Consider the following 19,820-nt stretch of genomic DNA (forward strand, 5'->3'; position numbering starts at 1 on the left):
GGCTCTTCCCCCCACCACCCAGGCGCCCCAGCCCCCCTTCCTTCCCCAGCTTCCCCCCCCACCCAGGCCCCCCCCTCCTTCCGCAGCTCCCCCCAGCAGGCCCCGAGAAGCAGGCCCGCGCCCCACCCCAGTGGGCGGGCCGAGGCGGGGCGCGCGCAGGCCCCGCCGCCTCCTCCTTCCGCGCCAGGCCAGGCCAGGCCCGAGGGAGCGCGACTGCCATGGCCGCGGCAGCCTCCCCGGCGTCCCCGGCCCGGCCGGGCCTCCCCGCGTCCCCGGGCGGCTCGTGGGCTGCGGGCGCTGCGGCGGCCGACTGAGGGCGGCCCCCGGAGCCCGCGGAGAGGCGAGCGGTGAGGCCGCGCCCGGGGGGGGGCTGGGCTGGGCTGGGCTCCCCCCAGGCCTGGGGTGGGGGTGCACTGTGGGGTGGGCTGGGGGAGGAGGTGGGGCGGGGAGTCGAGGGGGCTTGGGGGGCTGGAGGCTGGGGGGAGCACTGTGGGGTGCGCTGGGGGAGGTGGTGAGGGGCTTCTTCTACCACCCCCCCTGCAGCAGGTTGAAAGGTTGTGGGGAGAGGGGCAGGGCCCTGGAGAGAGAAGTGGGAAAGGCCCTTGGGGGGAGTCAGGGGGGCTGAGGTGGGGGTGCTGTGCTGCCCTCTCTCCACAGGGCCTTTGCTGGCAGGAGGCTGAGGGGACTGCACGCAGACACTGCGGGGTGGGCAGGGGGGAGGCTGGCTGAGAAAGTGGAGGGCTTCTCTTGCCACCACCACCCCCCATAGCAGGTTGAGGGGGGTGACCTGAGAGGTTCGAGGGCAAAAGGCAAGGCCCTGAGGAATGGGGGGGGCTTTGAATGGCCCTGGGGTGAGTTGAGGGGGTTGAGGTTGGGGGGCTGGGCTTCCCCCCACAAACCAGTGGCTGCGGGAAGGACAGGAGGCTAAAGGAGGGTTGGGGGTTGGAGCTGGAGGTTGAGGGAGGAGTTGGGGGGGTGCTACAGACACTGTGGGGCTGGGCAGGAGAGGCTGGCTGAGGAGCTGGGGGGGCTTCTACCACCCCTCCTGCAGCAGGTTGAAAGTTTCTAGGCATCTAGGGAGAAGGGCAGGGCCCTGGGGAAGGGAATAGGAATGGGGGCTGGGAAAGGCCCTTGGGGGGAGTCAAGGGGAGGCTGAGACGGGGGGTGCTCCCCTCCCCCCTCCACAGGGCCAGTGCTGGTGGGAGGACAGGAGACTCAGTGAGGTTGGGGTTGGGGCTGAAGGGGTGCTACATACACTGTGGAGGGTGGGCAGGGGAGGCTGGCTGAGGAGGTGCGGGCATTCCCCCCCCACACCAAGTTGAGGGGGTGACCTGCAGTGTTCTGGGGCACAGGGCCTGCGGGAGGGGAAGAGGATTAGGGGGGCTGGGAAAGGCCCAGGGGGGAGGCCCAGGGCTGGTGGGAGGACGAGGGGGGGTTGGAGTAGCTCTGCATGGCAGGGCCTTGAGGAGGGCTCTGGGGAGTGGGCACTTCTCGCCCCCCCTGGAGCTCCCAGGGAAGAGAAGAGGTGTCCCCCCTCCCCACACCCAGACTTGAGTCAAATGTGCGCAGTCAAAAGTGCTCAAAGAGTGTGTTTCCTTCCGTTCCTCTGCTCCTCCACTCCCCCCTCCCCGTCCTTGCAGGCCCTGTGTTGCAGCCAACGCGTAGTAGCATAGTAGCAGCAGCCGCATCAGCATCCACTTCCCCACAGCAGGAGGCCAAAGGGAGGAGAGGACAGGAGAGCCCCAGGCCGCCATGGCCCACTCGCCTGTCGCGGTGCAGGTGCCTGGGATGCAGGTGAGAAGGCAGACCCAGTGGCATGGGGGAGTGAGCACAGCTGTGTCGCCAGTTGGCTGTCACTGATGTCTGGTCTGTGCCTTTGTGCTTCAACATCCCTGAAACCCAGGCTCTTGCCTGCCCTTAAAATGAGATGCCAGTCTAATGGCAAGCAGCTCTTCCAAAGACCAGAGCCTGTGACATGAACTGGGGTTGCGTCCAGGATATTATGGAGGGCAGCGCTGGGAAAAGTTTTCATGTTCGGAGTGTGCTCGGCTGTCTGGGAGCGCTTCAGAATTGACTCCACATTTTTATCACACTAGTCCAGCAGGTTGTGTACAAAGGCCCTTGATGAAGGGAGAGGAGACTTGGGTGTGAATATGAAGCTGTGCCACTCCTTTGTAGGCTGACTATGTTCATGTGAATGGCCTGGTGACTTCCTCTGGGGCACAGCCCTTTGAGGGGTTAAACTGCTTGCATTAACATGCAGAGCAAAGTCTCTCCTGACAAAATTACCTTTAAGCTCATTTGTGCCAAGCAAAGGACAATCCCAGACTGTGTTAATGCAGTTGTTTATCCTGCAGCCACTGACCCCATCTTGTCCTCTGACTTGAACTCTCCCTAATGCAGGCAGAAAAGCTGTTCATTGGTGTGTTTTTTTTGGTCTATGTATATGTGCGTTTAAGGAAGTGGTATACTTTGTAGTGAGCAATGGAATAGATTGCAAGACAGTGCCCGTTTTCCTGAGATTAAAGGAGTGTTATGTCATCCCTTTGCTGCAGTCTGCAACTTCAGAGCATGGAAAAATTTCTATTATTAAAATAATTGGCACTGTTGTTTTAGCTCTAAGCGTGTGCTTCAGTTTCCAGTGCAAGATGAAATCCTAGTGTAGGGGGGCAGGAACTTTGCGGGAGGTAGCATGCAGTTCTAGAACTGCGTGCTGTCATGGAAACACTTCATTTGGATTGAGACGTGGCTGAAGTCCTTCTTGGCCCTTGGTACTCGCATAGATGTAAATAAAAGAAATGCTTTTAAATCTGTTGTTCTGCTACTACAGACCAATACAACAAGTCTTCCCCAGCTGTTTTGGATGTTGGGGGGGGGGAAGGCTGATCATTGGAAAAGAAATAATTTGCTGATCTGTTTGATGTATCTACGTATATTGGTCTTTTGATGGGATTCTTGCCTTTTTTAAAAAAAAAGAAAGCAAAGGCCCTCTAACAGGCTGAGTGGGGTCTTGTTGGTTGTGGGATCTGCTCCCCTTTTGCTGGTCAGTGTCCTCTCTTGTCCTTCTTAAGGATCAAAACTTCTGATTCCCTTGGGTTTGTTTATCTTCCGAATCTGACATCACAGAAGGTTTACAAACTCTCCAGTTTCTTTTGTTTTTCTCCCAGAGCTAGTTGCCTAAAATTAATCTAAGGCTGCAATCTTATGCACACTTATCTGAGAGTAAGCCTCCTTGACTATAATAGGACTTACTTCTAAGTAGATTGGGCTATGAAAGTGTTTACTTGAGCTCTTTGTTAAAGTTGTTAGAGTGTCAGATCTTGCACTCCTAAATTTGATCAGTACTTTGATATGTTGAATCAACTTTCCTACAAAGCATACTTTTCAGAACTTCAGTATTGGGTTTTTTTAACATTTAATATCTCCTTTTAACTCTTATCAGTTGGAAGAAACTTTCTTTGTGCATGCTATTTTAAACCATATATGTAATGAGAGTGAAGGAAGTGTTTCTGTTTTTCATAAATCTTATGCATTAACCAGTAATAAAATGCACCGTTACAGCAGCAGCTATAGGAAAACAAGTTACAAGGAAATAAACTTTTATCTATACAGGGTGTACTGCAAAGTGTAGGCAGCAACTCAGTTGTGAGTCAGGGCTAGACATGAATATTGTGATCCAGAGATGAGTAGCAAGTAATTGTGGTGCGTAAGGGATGTTTAAAAATTTGCTAGCTAGAACATTTTTGAAAGAGCTGCCTGAATCCTTTTTGAGTTTGATGATGGGTTCATACAAATTGTTGATTAGAAGCTTCGAGTTAAATGTTCATCCTGGTCTGGCCTAATTGAGAATACTTGATTTCCTACTGAGCTCATGGATTGAAATGGATTACCATGGGTCAATTCACACATAATGCCAGACACATAATGACTTATAGCACAGTCCTGTGCATGTGTACCCAGAAGTAAGTCCCACTCTGCTCAATGGTGCTTACTCCTAGATTAGTGTGAATAGGATTGCAGCCTTAATGTTATCTGAGTGGACCCTTCTGTTTTCTCACTCACTCTCTGATTCATGACAGACAATAGTGGTTTCCAGTGCTGGTTTCTGAGGGCAAGCAGAAACCATGGTTTGCTGGTTCTGGTATAATGGGAAACTATGGTTTGCCCCAGTTCAGGAAGTGAGTGAATTGGAACATGTAAAGGGAGAAGAGCGCAGAGAAGGTCAGCCCCTCATGTAAAAATTGCCAGAGAAGAGATTCCAATAGGACATCAGGAAAAGAATTCCTGATTGGAAGGGTGGTTCAGCAGTGCAACAGATTGCCAAAGGAGATGGTGGATTCTCCCTCACTGGAGGTCTTCAAGCAGAGGCCCGACAGGCACCTGCTGGAGATGCTCTAGGAGGACTTCCTGCTACAGGCAGGGGGATGTTAACTTCGTAGGTCCCTTCCAATGCTATGATTCTAGGTAACAACTTCAAGACATTGTTAGCCATTGCATATGCGGTGGCTCAGTGTCCCTTTTCAACTTCTAATCCTCACGTGGGACAGCCATGTGGGTAGGTTAAGTTGAGCCAGTGATTTATCCAAGGCCACACAGTAAAATTAAGCACTTGGTATGAACCAGGATTCTGAACATGGGTCTCTTGTCCAAATTCAGTAATCTATTTGCAGCCCAATCCTAACTAGCGCTGGAGCTGCAGGGCTACACAGCCCACACTGTATCTACTGCTGGCTAGGAGTAGGCTGGAGATCTCCTTGGAGTAAGGGAACACTTGTTCCCTTACCCCATGCTGAGCCCCAACCTGTGCAATGGGTTACTTAGCTCTGCACCAGCAAAATAGCTGGAAGAAGTCTACGAAGCCCCATGTTGGGATTTCAACACTGGGAGGGGGAATAGGATATGATGTAGGCCAGGGGTGCTCACACTTTTTTGGCTCGAGAGCTACTTTGAAACCCAGCAAGGCCCGGAGATCTACCAGAGTTTTTTTTACAATGTTCGCGCCATCATAACATATAACATTTATGTGTACAATGTATGTTGGTGTACCTTGAGCCCCACTGAGTATAACAGGACTTACTCCTGACTAGACATGCCTAGGATTAGGCTGTGAGGCTGCAATCCTAGCCACACTTACCTGGGAGTAAGCCCCATTGAGTATAATGGGCCTTACTCCCGGCGTTTCCTCCCAGAGGCACCTGAAGGGGGGGTCGGCACTCCGCGATCTACTCATTTTGCCTCGCGATCTACCGGTAGATCGCGATCCACCTATTGAGCACCCCTGATGTAGGCCAATGCAACAAATCCTGCCCCTTTCTGGGCCTGAACCTGTGCTGCCCGATGGGAGCGAACTTACTCTGCCAGGTGTGGCATTTGGATTCAGCACCGACAAAGTGTCGTGGGCCTTCCCACCAGCGCAGTCTACTTATTGGATACCATAAACATGCTTTACAGCACATTTGTGACACCTGAGCTGGTGCAGTGGCTGCTGTGCTGGTGGTGTTGGGTAAGATTAGGATTGCACTGTAAATCTTGCTACCCGGTAATAGTTGGCTTATTTTTTTTTATGTCAAGGAAAAGACACTTTTAAACATCTGATAAGGCTCTTGTCTTACCTGTGCAGAGGTAGCTAGTCTTAATTGAGCATCATGTAAGCTCTGTATGCTGAAAGCAGACTCATTGAATTTCATCCATGGGTCTTTCTATGCTGCACGTCATCCAAATTTGTAATCGCGTTTCCATGAAGGATAGAGCAATACAACCCACCTTTCTTTATTGGAGCCGGGGTGCAACAAAAGCCAAAGGTACAGAAAGTGACCTTTTGGAGAATACTGTGTTTGAAGCACAGGTCTGCTTTAATTCTGTGAATGTCAACAACAACAACAACAGTTATTTATATACCGCTTTTCAACAAAAAGTTCACAAAGCGGTTTACAGAGAAAATCAAATATCTAATGGCCCGCTGTCCCCAAAGGGCTCACAATCTAAAAAGATGCAACACCAGCAGACAGCCACAAGAAAGACACTCCTGGGGTGAGGTGGGCCAGTTACTCTTCCCCTGCTAAATAAAAGAGGAGCACCCACTTGAAAAAGTGCCTCTTAACCAGTTAGCAGGGAATGTCAAGGCTTCATGGTGCACACATAGTAACTGAACTTGAAAAGCTTGACTGAAGTAACACAAGAACTTGATGGTGCTGGTGCACGCAGCAATAGAATTGTTTTCCTAGAAGGAACTGGAGGAACTGTTTCAACAGCTGTTGAAACAAATTTGGTTGCTGCCCCCTGCTGAGTTACATGACCATATTCGGTTAAAAAAAATGACATATTGATACTTCACAGGAGCATCTTGAATTATCTGTTGTTATACTATGATAATATTTATGTCCTTAACTTGCAGACTGGTTTGCTCATGTTTGGCCTTTGACGCTCTTTCTCTCAGGTTGCAAAAGGACTTTTTTTTTTGTCTCCCTGAACGCAGCATCTTGGAAAATGGAAGGAAGATAGGCATAGAGCTAAAAGTACATAGGCAAGAGAAGGTAATCAAGCACTATAGGTCCCTTGGAAAGGAATGTGTTGGGAGTAGGTAGGGTTCACATTGTGGGGTTTGCTTTTGTTTTTTCCTAGAATTCAGTTGATTCAGATTCGGCCCAGTGCCGGCACTCCGCTAGCACTGCTGGCCCAACTGTTGCAAAAAGTGTTGTAACTCAACTTTGCGCTGGAGTTAACTCCGGTACCAGGCCACAGCACCACATAGTAACGGCTCCCAGTGGTAAGTGGTAAGAATGCGCTGGCCGGCGGCAGAGCATTCCAAGGAGGGGGCAGAACTGGGCAGGGGGAGAGAAGGAATGGAGCTGGGAGGGGGGGCAGCGATGGTGGCAGGTTCTGCTGCTGTATCCTAACCACCCTTCTGGGCCGAGAAACCTGACATGGATCTTCTTGGTTCTGCTCAATAGTGGCCGCAGATCCATTGGGAACAAATGGGAACATTTGTTCTCTTACCCTGAGGAGGCCTTATGCTGTTTCCCTGGTCCCATAGGATACAGCAGTTACCATTTTGGCACTGCTGTAACCCTGGACTCTAGGGAAAGATAGGATTTGGCTGTAAATTGTTTATCTGCTACTAGGAGTATGAACTTGAAGCAGGGAATGATACTTAGGCAGGGAATATGCAACAGGACTTTGTCATGCTGTTTTTTTCCCTAGCCCTCTTTTTGCCCCCAGTAAATGGGTTTTTATGTTGTAGTCTAGAAACTATCTTTGTACATCACTTATGCAATATTTTTCTTGCAAGTATATCTTAATAAATATAATACAGCCTTGCACATAAGCCCATGTGAATATTTTTTAGCACACTTCAAATGCATAGTCATTTGTGGCAACATGAGCAAGCTAGAGAGAGTGAAGAGAGGAGAAAAAGCATCTGTTCTGTAAGTCAATAAAGGGTCTTGTGGCATCTTAAAGCTTAGCCCAGCTTACACTTAGCTTACACAGTACCAGAAACTGTGTAGGGAACCAAAAGAAGGCCATTCGTCCTAAAGGGGAGAGGCCAAGAAATTGGCAGCAATGTGATTGCCACGATAATAATAAGAACTCGGTATTTATATACCGCCTTTCTGGTCATCGGATTACTCCTCTGACTTTATTCAAGGCGGTTTACATAGGCGGGCGTTTCTAAATCCCTCAAGGGGATTTTTACAATCATAGAGGTTCTCTCTTTCAAGAACCAACATCATTTCAGAATGGATCTTCCTGGTTTGGTCTCACTTCTGGCCTCCAGTTCTCCCATGCAGGCTGGCGAGCAGCTCCATCTCTCACATGGAGGGCAGCCAAGATGATAATGCTGCTGCTGGGTAGGAATGGTTTTTTTTTAACTTACCTGGAGGGTGTGGGGAGTCTGCAACCCCTTCTGCAGCCCTCCCCATGTCTCCAAAGTACTGTAAAAAGCAAAAAGAATCTTCTGGTTTCGCAATGAAAACTGGAAGTAGCCTTTTTCACTATTTACAGGAGTTTAGGGGCATGGGGAGAGCTGCAGAGGAGGTTGCAGGCTCCCCGAACCCTCTGGAGAACCCCAGGAAAGTTAAAAAACCATTTTCCTTCACGGCAGCAGTGCAATCAATCATGGTGATTGTGTTACTGCCCCCTCCCCTCCTCCGCAAACACTTACCAGTTCACTGGACTAGAGCAGGGGTGTCAAACATAAGGCCCGGGGGCCGGATGTGGCCCACAGAAGCTTTATATTCGGCCCTCAGGCTCTCATCCGCTGAGCAGTGCTGTGGTGTTACTGCTGAAAGGGCAGCCCACGTGAAAATTGGGCTCTCTCATATCTTGAAATGTAATCAAGATTTGTGTATTTTCTCTTCTGTTTGCAGCTAATGAGTTCCTAAGTAGGAAAAAAGTGCTTATGTTTTTTACGACCTGTTTAATGACATCAATTCCTGCCTAATGACATCACTTCTGGCCCTCAGCAGGCATCATGAATGCTATTCAACCCTTGGTATGAAACAAGTTTGACACCCCTGGTCTACAGCATCTGACACAGTGGGCTGTGATCCATGACAGCATGTGCTGCAAGAAACATGTTAGCCTTTAGGGTGCCACTTCATTGTTTTTGCTGCAAAAGTCTCACATGGCCACCCCGTCTTCAGTTTACAAAAACCTCCCTCCCTGTTTGCCTGGAAGCAGTCCTTAATTCTGGTGAGTAGGTTAGTGGCTACTGAGATCCTTGTGTCCTGCAGATGCCTGATCTTGTCCGATCTCAGAAGCTAAGCAAGGTCAGGTCTGGTTAATACTTGGATGGGAAACCGCCTGCGAATACTGGGTGCTGTAGGCTTCTACCATAGGTCAGTGGCTGTTGATAACCATGTTGGAAGCTAATTGTCTATTTTCGAATCAAAGCTTCTTTAAAAATGTTTTAACATGATCTGGAGCTGTGCTGTGCAGGAAGAATTTTCTGGAGTTTCTGTAAAGCACTGTGTTCAACTATAAGATAATGAACTTTATATAAAATCACATTTGCTTCCCTATTGTTAGAGTAACCTAGATCCATTAATTCAAGCATGCAGAGAGAGAATATCTTTTTCTATTTCATTTTATGTTGTTGCAGCTTTATATAGCTGCAGAGAATAGACAGTTTTCCTTAGATTTTTTTTTTTAAAGTCTGATAACGCAAAGCAAACATTCCTTCAAGGATAGAATGTTAGAGTGGAAATTATTCCACATGCCATTGTCTTTCTTTGAGCTCCTTTTAAAGCAAGGAGCCTTTATGTGATTAAAATATAGGGATGGATTTTTCCATTTTTAATTATTACCATTATTGAAGCCACTTAATTATTCTAAAAGCATCACTTTGTTCTGGTTGGGGTTGAAGTGCACATGGCTTGATTTCAGGATGTGTAAGCAGATCGGAGTTTGAATGGAACGTGCTCCAGTAGCTGCATTAAAATTAGCACTGTGGTAAGGAGCCTTGCATATCTGTGTACTTGTACCATTATCTTGTGCCATGTTAATGTTAAGAACATAAGAACATAAGAACAGCCCCACTGGATCAGGCCATAGGCCCATCTAGTCCAGCTTCCTGTATCTCACAGCGGCCCACCAAATGCCCCAGGGAGCACACCAGATAACAAGAGACGTCATCCTGGTGCTCTCCCCTACATCTGGCATTCTGACTTAACCCATTCCTAAAATCAGGAGGTTGCGCATACACATCATGGCTTGTACCCCATAATGGATTTTTCCTCCAGAAACTCGTCCAATCCCCTTTTAAAGGCGTCTAGGCTAGACGCCAGCACCACATCCTGTGGCAAGGAGTTCCACAGACCGACCACGCGCTGAGTAAAGAAATATTTTCTTTTGTCTGTCCTAACCCGCCCAACACTCAATTTTAGTGGATGTCCCCTGGTTCTGGTATTATGTGAGAGTGTAAAGAGCATCTCCCTATCCACTCTGTCCATCCCCTGCATAATTTTGTATGTCTCATAATTTTGTATGTCTTGTATGTTTGACATCCCTGGTCTAATGGATGCAAGCCAGAGGCCACCACTTTACAGGAAAATCTCTTTTGGGCTGGTTCCCAGAAACTCCTGCTATGTGAAATGATCCTGAGGTTACATGAGAAATCCTTATGTTTCCGCTGTGTGCAGGTGTGCTTAGTACATAACCAAATTCAGCATCAGGGTATGTGTGTGTTTAAGAAATCGGTTTTTGCCAGAAATTCACACTTACTGCTGTAGTCCAGTGGTATGTTTGGAACAAGGAAAGAAAGTACTAACAAAATGAGCATGTTGAGAAGGCTTGATGAGAGGTGCCGCCCTTTTTGTGGTATTCCAGTGTCCAGTGTTCTTTGGGATAGGCCTCAGTAGTTGACAGGCAACATGTATTCACTTTAAGTATGAAAAGGGGTCTGTGTGTGTGTGTGTGTGTTTCATTTTGTGGTGATCCACAAAGCATTTGTGTGCACAACTCGCATTCCCTCCTTGCAGATGAAAGGTACAGTGCCTGGTTTGTTACAGTGTGTTGGTGTGTTACAAATTTGGTATTGAATACCAGAGTATACCTGCCCCTTGGACTGTTGGGCACAATGTAGTTTGCCTTATGGAGGAAAAAGGGATCTGGCTGCAGTGCTGATGAGAACCAATTTACTTGTGTATTTCAGCAATGAGTTACATATTGATAATCAAGATGTGCTCATTGAAGCAGAAATGTTCTTCCTGGACTGCAGGGAAATGAAAGTTTTAGGTGTCACGTTTCAGAGGTCTTTGGAAGGGCATGCAATCAGATGCTCTGGAAGTAGTTTGTTTTTCTGCCTTATGCTGCCTGCTTTCCTTTTTTTAGAAGCTGAAGGTTGGGTATGTGCTTTGTTACCCCACTTTTCTGTTCCGTGACACTCCCAAGGTGGCTGACAAATGCAAGGAAAACAAGAACGTGCCATCAGCAATTCCCTAAAAAGATGCAACTCAGCAGATAAAGTAATAAATTGGAGTCAGTCATAAAAAGAGGGGGAACAAGAATAAGTTGCTCACACTGAAGACACGTTAGAGCCCTTTGACTTTGGCGTGGTGCCTGAGTATCTTCAGAGAGGGAACCGGGCAAGCCCTGTAGGGCAGAGTCTGGGCACCATCACCAGAAGGCCCCTGCCCCACATATCTGCCAGCCACGCCTCTGTCATGAATGGGGCACAGAGCAGCAGCTCCCTTGGGGGCTGGGTGGAATCTTATGAGAGGACTCATCTGGAAGTCTTCTAACTTTGTATCAGGTAGAAAATCTAAAATTCCTACATTGCATTTAAATAACTATTGAGACTTCAGAAGACTTGCTTTGCACTCTAATCCTGGATTGTGGAAGTGCAAACGTACTTTTTTTTTAAGGAACTTGTATATTCTACTAATAGCTGTGAGGGGTCATTGGTCTTGCCTTGATATGATTTGCTGTACAGTAGCAGAATTTTCCTGAAATTGTGGTGGGGGGGGAGCCCTTATTCAGTAGAAAAATTTACCTTGGAAGTGCAGCTGCATCTGTTAACGTTCTCCGGTTTGTCGCTGTTTAGTATTGCGTATAACTGAAAAGATTTGATGAGGTGATATGGAAATAGTCCAGCCTTATGGTTGCCCTCCTAGAGGGGCTTGGTTGTGGGTGAGAAGACCTTTCCATTTTAAAGGAGGGTTCTGTGGGTGATATGAATGCCTGGAGCAGGGGTCTCCACACACTTTCGCCAGAGGGCCGCATCAAATATCTGGCATGGTGTTGAGGGCAGGAGAAAAAATTTAAATATAAAATTTATATAAATAAATTAGAGATGGAACTTAGATGAGTGAATGAATGAATGAATGAATGAATGAATGGGCTCATTCATTCAACCTCTCTGGCTCTTAGATGCATCCAGAGCACAGTTCCAGTCATGTTTGGCCAAGTGGGCCAGAAGCTTTCAGGGAACAAGAGGCTGGCCGCAGGCCAGACTGAGGCTGGCTGCAGGCCGCATCTGGCCCCCAGGCCGGGGTTTGGAGACCCATGGCCTAGAGAAATGTAGCCACATTGGCAAGCTGCCATTTTTCCTGGATGAAACTGTAGTTTGGAAGGTAGTTTTTTAGTTTCAGTGAACCTGTCAGATTCATGCCATTCTGTTGGCATGCACATCTAAAGCCCTTGCCTGGATCCTTGCCACCCAGCCTGATCCTTGCCACCCAGCAGTTCTGTTTGTTGTATGAGGTGGGATAGAATTTGCAGCTTGCTGTCATCCTCTTGTGGTTCTTCAGGTTTAACTGGAGTTTTAGTGCATAAAAAAACCTGTTTTTGCTGATAGGAATTTAAGAGGTGGATCTTGACCCTGAAGAACAGGTCAGTGGAGTTCTATTTTTAAAGCCCCTTTCAGAACATGCTCTAGTTGTCAAGAAGCATTCAGCAGTCTGGTCACAAGAGTAAGGCAGGCATATTGCTTTAGTAACAAAAACATAAATTTAAATTAACAAGTACACATGTACAAGCATTTCTGTGGTTTAGTGGATTTGGCAAAGTGCTGGTAATAAACTGCTTAAAGTTAAAGTAAAATTTGCAGTTCTCACTTGTTTGTTTATAGCTGTGGAAGCTTGTGGAGCCTTGTGGAAATTCTATTTTTCTTCAGAAAAGCAAAAATTCTTGAATGCAACAGCATTCTAAACTAGGACCATTCCTTCTCCAAAGTTATTGGAAATCTGTAGAGAGATTAATTATAGCTTTAAGTTAATAGAATTAATACAGGAAGGTCCATTGAAATTACTGAGACCTACTTCCAAGTAAGCTTGTTTAGGATTGGAATATTGACCTGTAAATAAGAAGCTCCTGAAAATGCTTAATTGCAGATTAAATCAATATTCACTTGCAGACTTTGCTTTAGTAATGATGGGTAATGATTCTTTGTGAATGTTACCAACCTAAAGACACTCCTTTTTGTTGTTAATGTGTCTCTTTATTCCTGCTGTGTTGTCATTTTGATCAAGCTTTGAATTCTACCTTGTCAGAGGAAAAGAACACTTTTCCCCCTCTCGAGTCTCAGTTTGTTTTGCACACTAGTGGGGAGGATCAAACAGTGTTGACTAAAGTGGGTGTTCTCAAAAGATATAGACTAGTGGGAACATAAAGCATTGTTCTTCATTCTCTGTCTCTGGGAGGCGGCTCCATGTTGCAACATGACCTTTGGAGCAGCCTGTCAGATGTCACGTTTTGATTGATGTTTCTGTGATGTTCAGACATTTAAACTTTTTGGATTTGAGAGCACGACTTAGCATAGGCTGAGTTCAGCTAAGGATGGGTAACAACCCTTCTATTTAAAGGTTGTTGTTAAGGTTGTATATACAGTTGTTCTTCCGTATCCATGGGATTCTCTCTCTCTCCCCCACCCATGGGTACCAATATCTGTGGATACTCAGGATACTGTGACTTTTAAAAACATTTTTGAAAAAGTAAAAATCAGTACAAAAATATCCTTCCCAACCGTCATGCTGCAAAATGGTGCCATCTTTAGGGCAATCTTCTGCATTCCTATAAGCCACTTCTGGGTCATGCAACCCCTCCATGGGCCCTGGCTTGCCCCAGATTGCATCACGTGACCTGGAAGTGGCTTACCGGAGTGCAGAAGACTGCCTTGCAAATGGCAAGATTTTTGTGGCACGAAGGTAAGGAAGGCTGTTTTCTTACTGAACTTTAATTTTAAAAACATTTTTAAAAGGAGACCCCCGCCCCTGCATCTGTGGCATCTGTGGATAATGAAATTTGTGGATGCCAGACCCACGGATAAGATAGTTCTACTATATATGCTTACCTGCTTTCCAAAGAAAAATACAGGCGTTTAAATTGTTGGAGATCCAAGATGGCAGCTCAGTTGCTCTGCCTGGAGCAGAGCCACACAGATCGTGGCCCAGGACTGGACCAGGTGTTGCACGGATCCTTCCACTTGGTGAGTGGAATTTTGGTTCCACGGGCGTCATGCGACGTCCCCCTCAATCAGGGAACAGGGCTGCTCTGGGCAGTCACGTCTGCCTGGATGTCCTGTAACGTGGCCTTCAGGGACGCCAGGCAGACAGCACAACTGCCCAGAGCGTCCCTGTCCTCTGTACAAAGTGGACTTAGTGTGGTGCCCAAGTGGAACTCCCAGGTGTGGTCTGGATGGGGACCACATTCCAGGTCACAGCGGGCGCAACTTTGAGTGCCACTGGCCGCCCTAGACCAACAGCTAAAAGCAAGCAGTACGATTTCTAACACTTCTGGGGTGAAGTGTCTTGCATGCACATAGTCTTCATGAGCACAGAAACACATAGTGTTGGTAAGAAACATCTGCAAGAGTATGCACCTCAGTTAGTTGAACATTAATTTATGTTGATGTGCTGAGTGAATGGGTGCTGGGATTAAAGCAGGATAACTCAAGAAGCTCTTGGATGGATTGAACCTCACTGACAGATGGTGCAACTGCAAGCTGAGCTGCTGTGCTGGGTCTGGCATTGGAGAAGTGCCACGCTTTGTGCCTTTACTTTGGGAATTTGACTCTTGTGCCTCACCCTCACTGCTTTGCCAGTGTTGGATACTTAATTCTTGTATAGTCACTTTACATTTTCCTGCTTCTGTGCCACAGCTTTGGAGTAGTTTACAGTGTGTACAAATTTACAATGCAATCCTATGCATGTTTACTCAGAAGCAGGCCTGATTTTAGTCAGTAGAGTTTATGCACAGATCAGTGTGCATAGGGTTGCACTGTGTATACCAGTACTGAAAGCACCCCACTACCAGGTCAATGGACTTGCTTGTTCACAGACGTCAAAACGCCAGCCTAAATGAAAACATTGCATTGAAGACCTCCAGAGAAGGCCATTGAGTGTTATTAGATGGAGATAGACTTGGAAAATATGGAATTTAATTCAGTTGGTCTTGAAGCTGTTTCTGGCCAAACCCAGTGGAGGAAGTAAAACAGCAAGACGGACAAAGATGGCGAGAGATTTCCTGATTGCAAGTCATTCCGCTGCCTCCCTGCTTTGTTTCCCCATCTCTGTGGTCACAGTTCACCTTCCTTGTCTATGTGAGATGGATTGAACTGGGGGCTGCCTTCTGTGGCTTGCGCTCCTGTTTGGCAGGGCTGAGCTCACGTCTCGGATTAGGTATTACTGCAAGAAAAACAGCAACTGTTGCACAAAGGGCTGCTTGTACTGAGCTCTCTTGGGGCACTCCACAAAAACTATTTGGTTGGCAAGTTAAGCTTTTACAGCTCATTAAGGTGTCAAATGTGGGAGTGCCAGCATGAAACAATAGACTATCAACTTGTGAAAGGGGAATGGAAGCCCAAACTAGAATTGCCTGGTTATTGGGCAGTGGCTCATGTCACGAATGTTCCTGTGGAGGTACAGTACACTGAGCACAGGGGATGTGGTGCTTTTGCTGGTTTTGACATAGGTGCTGTCTTTGGCTGTGGTCGAGAGAGCTGCATGCAGCCATCCTACATTTTATTTTGTTTTCTGTCAGAAGTATATATCAGAAGTATAATTCCAAAATGAGCTAACAGCAGGAGGTTTAACCTTTGCTTGTGATTTATGGCTTGTCTCCCTTACTTGAATAATCTGCAGCAATCTATATTTTAGGTATCTTCATAGAGTTGAGTCTTGTTCAGGTGTTCTTTCCCTGAAGCAACTAATAATCTGGTTTATGTTAGTTAGTCTCTAGGAAATATGTGGAAAATCGTGGTTGGGACCAGGTGTTTGGATTGCATAAGATACTTTCTTCTAGTCCTATAACAGCAGTTATTCTATACTTGTCCTTTGATCTGCACACATCTAGCACAATAATGTATCTTACACAGTACTCATGCTTTTTGGAGAGCCTTCAGTATGGTTCCCCAGGAATTTTGTCTTGTGGAAGGTGAGTAATACTTGAAACTTACCTTGTGCTTTAAAGTGTTGGACGTTCTTCACCTAGGTGAACTTGTAATCATTACTGCAACCTTGTAAGGGAAGAACAGTACAGTATGTCCATTTTGCTGATGGGGAGTTGAGGTTAAGAGTGAGCTGTTTGTCTAAGGGTATCTAGTAAGTTTATGGCACAGGCAAGTTCTGAACTGAGGACTTTCTGTTTTATAGACAGTTTTTTTTCCCTGTTGCTAATTTTCTTTCCTTTGTTCTTTTTGGACACTTGCTTAGAATAAACATGATTTTCATTTCCTAAAGAGAACCTTCTTTCAAGCTGCTCCGTGACTCCAAAATAAGTAGCATATAATAGCTTGTTCTGTAAGCACAAAGAATGAAGATCGTGCTGCGATTATGAGCATTAGCAGATATTTCAAGTCAGTGTAGCATTTTAGATGAGAATGTGGATTGAAGAAAGAAATGGGGCTGCATGTTTTCTCTTTTGTGCTATTGTCTTGACTTTTGGTTGCACAAACGCTTCCTTTCGAAGGACCTGCCCCTTCTAAGGCAGAGGTTTAACTTCTTTAACTTGGTTTCTTTTGAGAGTGAACAATTCTTTGTGGTTCCGTTTCTGAAATATGCCCAGTGTCAAAACCACAAATAAAAATCTCAAGTCATAAAAATGGACAGGCACAGACCCAGCCGCACAGATCCTGAAGAGAGTGGTCCGGTACTGTCCAAAGGGCACGGATCAGCCAGGCCATGCTCAGAATCCCAGGGAAGGAGCCCCTCTCGAGAAGGTGCCTGTTCAGCCCTCCAGAGATGGAATCCTGGCATTCTTAAATGGATGGTATTAGTAGAACAGCAGTATGAGAGCTTTGTGATGGGATTCTCCTAAACTAGTGGTTCTCACACTTTTAGTACTGGGACCCACTTTTTAGATTGAGAATCTGTCAGAACCCACCGGAAGTGATGTCGACTAGAAGTGGCATCAAGAAAATTTTTAATAATCCTAGGCTGCAGTCCTACTGACGCACCAGCCCCATTGACTATCGTTGTTAAAAACACATACAGAGTAGCTTGTTAAAAGTACAGGTCTGTAACATTTCACCTAATGCAATCACATGCCATGGTAGCATCAAGTCTAATATATTAAAAATAAAATATTGAAATGAATGGGGACCCAACTGAAATTGGTTCGTGACCCACCTCATGGATCCCGACCCACAGTTTGAGAAACACTGCCCTAAGCATTGTGGGTCAGGCTGTGCCAGTATGTCATAAGAACATAAGAACAGCCCCACTGGATCAGGCTATAGGCCCATCTAGTCCAGCTTATGTATCTCACAGTGGCCCACCAAATGCCCCAGGGAGCACACCAGATAACAAGAGACCTCATCCTGGTGCCCTCCCCTAAAAGATCGGTTTGGAAAGGTGTTTCTCCACCAGTAGTACAGGTGGTTCTCCAGGGGTACTTGCAGGACCCCTCCCACCCAGAAGTGGGACCAGGAGTGCAATGCAACAAACAGTGGAGGAGGCTTGATCTTGTGCAAGATTAAAGCCCATCTCACTGCCTGCCACCATTGGATGACTGCATCAGTGGTTATTTCATGATGGTTGGCAACCTTCAGTCTCGAAAGACTATGGTATAAGCCTACAGCACCCTGTATTCTCAGGCAGTCTCCCATCCAAGTACTAACCAGGCCTGACCCTGCTTAGCTTCTGAGATCAAAAGAGATCAGGCACATGCAGGGCAACAGTTGCTTTCATGTCCCGTGGTGGTGGTGTTCTACTCCATGAAGGTTTTGGTGCCCATTTCTTATTGGGATTAGAACTGACTTTCCCTGACTGTTGTGTTTGTTTATAAAGTCTCAGCATTGCATGTCAGTTAAGAACACACAGGTTCTTGTCTACATGCAAATAACAAACAGTCCCCTGACTGTTAACTATGCAAATATCTGTAGGATAAGGATGGGCAGATTTCAGCCTTATGTGGATCCCAATTTTTTTTACTGGATCCCTGAGCTCCACCAGCTGGAGCCAGGTGTAAAATAATATATTTTGCATTATTTTCTGTCTTAGGGGACAGAAACATGCTTAGGATTGAGGGAATCAGAGCATGTGCTCGGCCTAGGAATTTGTTTTCCGTATCAGAACTGCACAGATTGTCTCTTAGCACAGAAATCTTCTCTAGGTTCCCTCTCCCCAGCTTTCAGCCTAATTTTGGGGAGTTGTTGCTAATTTTGTTGCAGTTGTTGCTGTTGTTAAGCAGCTGAACAGCAGAAAGAAACCTTTGCAGAAATTCTGGAAATCACCCAGAACTCTCCCAATTGATCGTGATCGATCTTCTGCTCCAGGCCTGCTCTGAGTCTAGTTGGGGCAACTTCTAACTTTCCCTTAGTTCATATACGCTGGAGGTCCTGAGCAGCAATATCTTGTCAGCTGGGGGGCATCTGCATGGGTGCTTCCCTGAGCTTTTTTTCATCTTGCTTTGCTAGAAGGAGGGACACAAAGAGCAGGAACTGATGTGGAGCACGAAGGCCCAGTGCTCACCCTGTTCCTTCCTGCACGCAAACTGCCTACAGAACTGAAGTTCCAGCAGAGGATTTGCAAAGTGCTAGTGTCTGTTGGGAGCTCCTCAACACAAGCATCAAATAGCCAGTGCAGCTGTATTTTATTTTTTTAAGGGTATAACCTACATCTCTGAACAAGAAACTTTGAAGCAGCTTATAAAAGCAGATGTAAGTGAAACAACAAAACAGTAGTGCATAATACAATAAGAAGCAAACACGCAGAGAAGCAGCATAAACACTAGTGTTTACTAAAACAGCCAGACCTGAAACTGCTTAGAAAGTCAGGTTGTTTTCTAGCATCTGAAGGTAGAAAACAAGGGAGTCGTATGTCTCATCCCCCACCCCACCCCGGGAGGGCATTCCACAAGGTCAGTGCCACCACAGAAAAGGCCCTCATCCTAGAAGAGACCCACTGAACTTCATTCAGGGATCCTTGCCGTGACTGCGTTTTGCAGTGACCTCTTGCTCGCCTCTAATTGCTTTACATAAAGGGTTAAACAAGTGGTCTCCAAACTGCACCAAGGAAGCCTTCCCTGTCCGGAGCAGCACTTACTGTCCTGCCGCATAACTTTCCACCTGATCTGCTAATTGGGTAAGAAGCACTTTTTCACGTGGGTGCTCCTTTTTTAGCAGGGGGGGAGTAACTGGCCCACCTCACCCCAGCAGTGTCTGTTCTGGTGGCTGTCTGCTGGTATTCTTTTGCATCTTTTTAGATTGTGAGCCCTTTTGGGACAGGGAGCCATTTAGTTATCCGATTTTTCTCTGTAAACCGCTTTGTGAACTTTTAGTTGAAAAGCGGTATATAAATACTGTTGTTAATAATTTGGACAAAGTGATACTCTGGGCAGTTGCATCAGTTGCCCGTCGCCCAGCAGTCTTTGCAGCAGGATTTCCGGGCAGACACGAGCATATGCACAGTGCAGTGGAACAGTAACTCCAGATCCGGCCTGCACACTGTAGTTTGGAGAGCCTTGGTTTACACCACGGTGTTGATTAAATTATTGGTTGCCTTGGAGCACATGGCACATCATTCAGTGTCTCGTCTCAGAATCTATATCCCCCCAGGATGTGGAGAGAGTCAAAGGATGGGTTTTATAATAGCACTCTGTCTTGTGTCCTGGCTGGTTAACACAGTGGTTGAATGGACCAGTCTGTGCTGAATTACTGAATTTGGTTATGTTTTCATTTTTCTTTTTGACTGAGGTGATGTTTGCATACAGCTGCCTCCAGGCTTTTAATCAGGTTTTAAAGGGAGAGATTCTAAAAATATCCCGTTCTGGAAAAAACATTTCCAAAGGCCTGGAACCGGGACACGTTAACTTGTGTAAACGTAAAAGAGGGAGAAAACTCTCAAAGCACACTGCTTGTCTTTCTTTTAAAATAGACTTTTGTG

The 19,820-nt window shown here is 46.5% G+C and overlaps 1 protein-coding gene across 3 annotated transcripts in view; it reads left to right on the top strand.

Moving 5' to 3' along the window:
• Positions 1-235: 235 nt before the first annotated feature.
• Positions 236-19,820, top strand: part of STK26 (serine/threonine kinase 26) — a 41,476-nt gene continuing 21,891 nt past the window's right edge. For 2 of the 3 annotated variants that reach the window (XM_066639920.1, XM_066639921.1), the window contains exons 1-2: positions 236-347; positions 1,641-1,794. In XM_066639920.1, coding sequence (XP_066496017.1) covers positions 1,753-1,794 — 42 coding nt within the window. In that variant the 5' untranslated portion in view covers positions 236-347; positions 1,641-1,752. The remainder of the gene's footprint in view (positions 348-1,640; positions 1,795-19,820) is intronic. The other variant, XM_066639922.1, reaches the window with a different exon arrangement.

This window comes from Tiliqua scincoides, chromosome 12 (genome assembly GCF_035046505.1).
Source record: "Tiliqua scincoides isolate rTilSci1 chromosome 12, rTilSci1.hap2, whole genome shotgun sequence".
Classification (NCBI taxonomy): Eukaryota; Metazoa; Chordata; class Lepidosauria; order Squamata; family Scincidae; genus Tiliqua; species Tiliqua scincoides.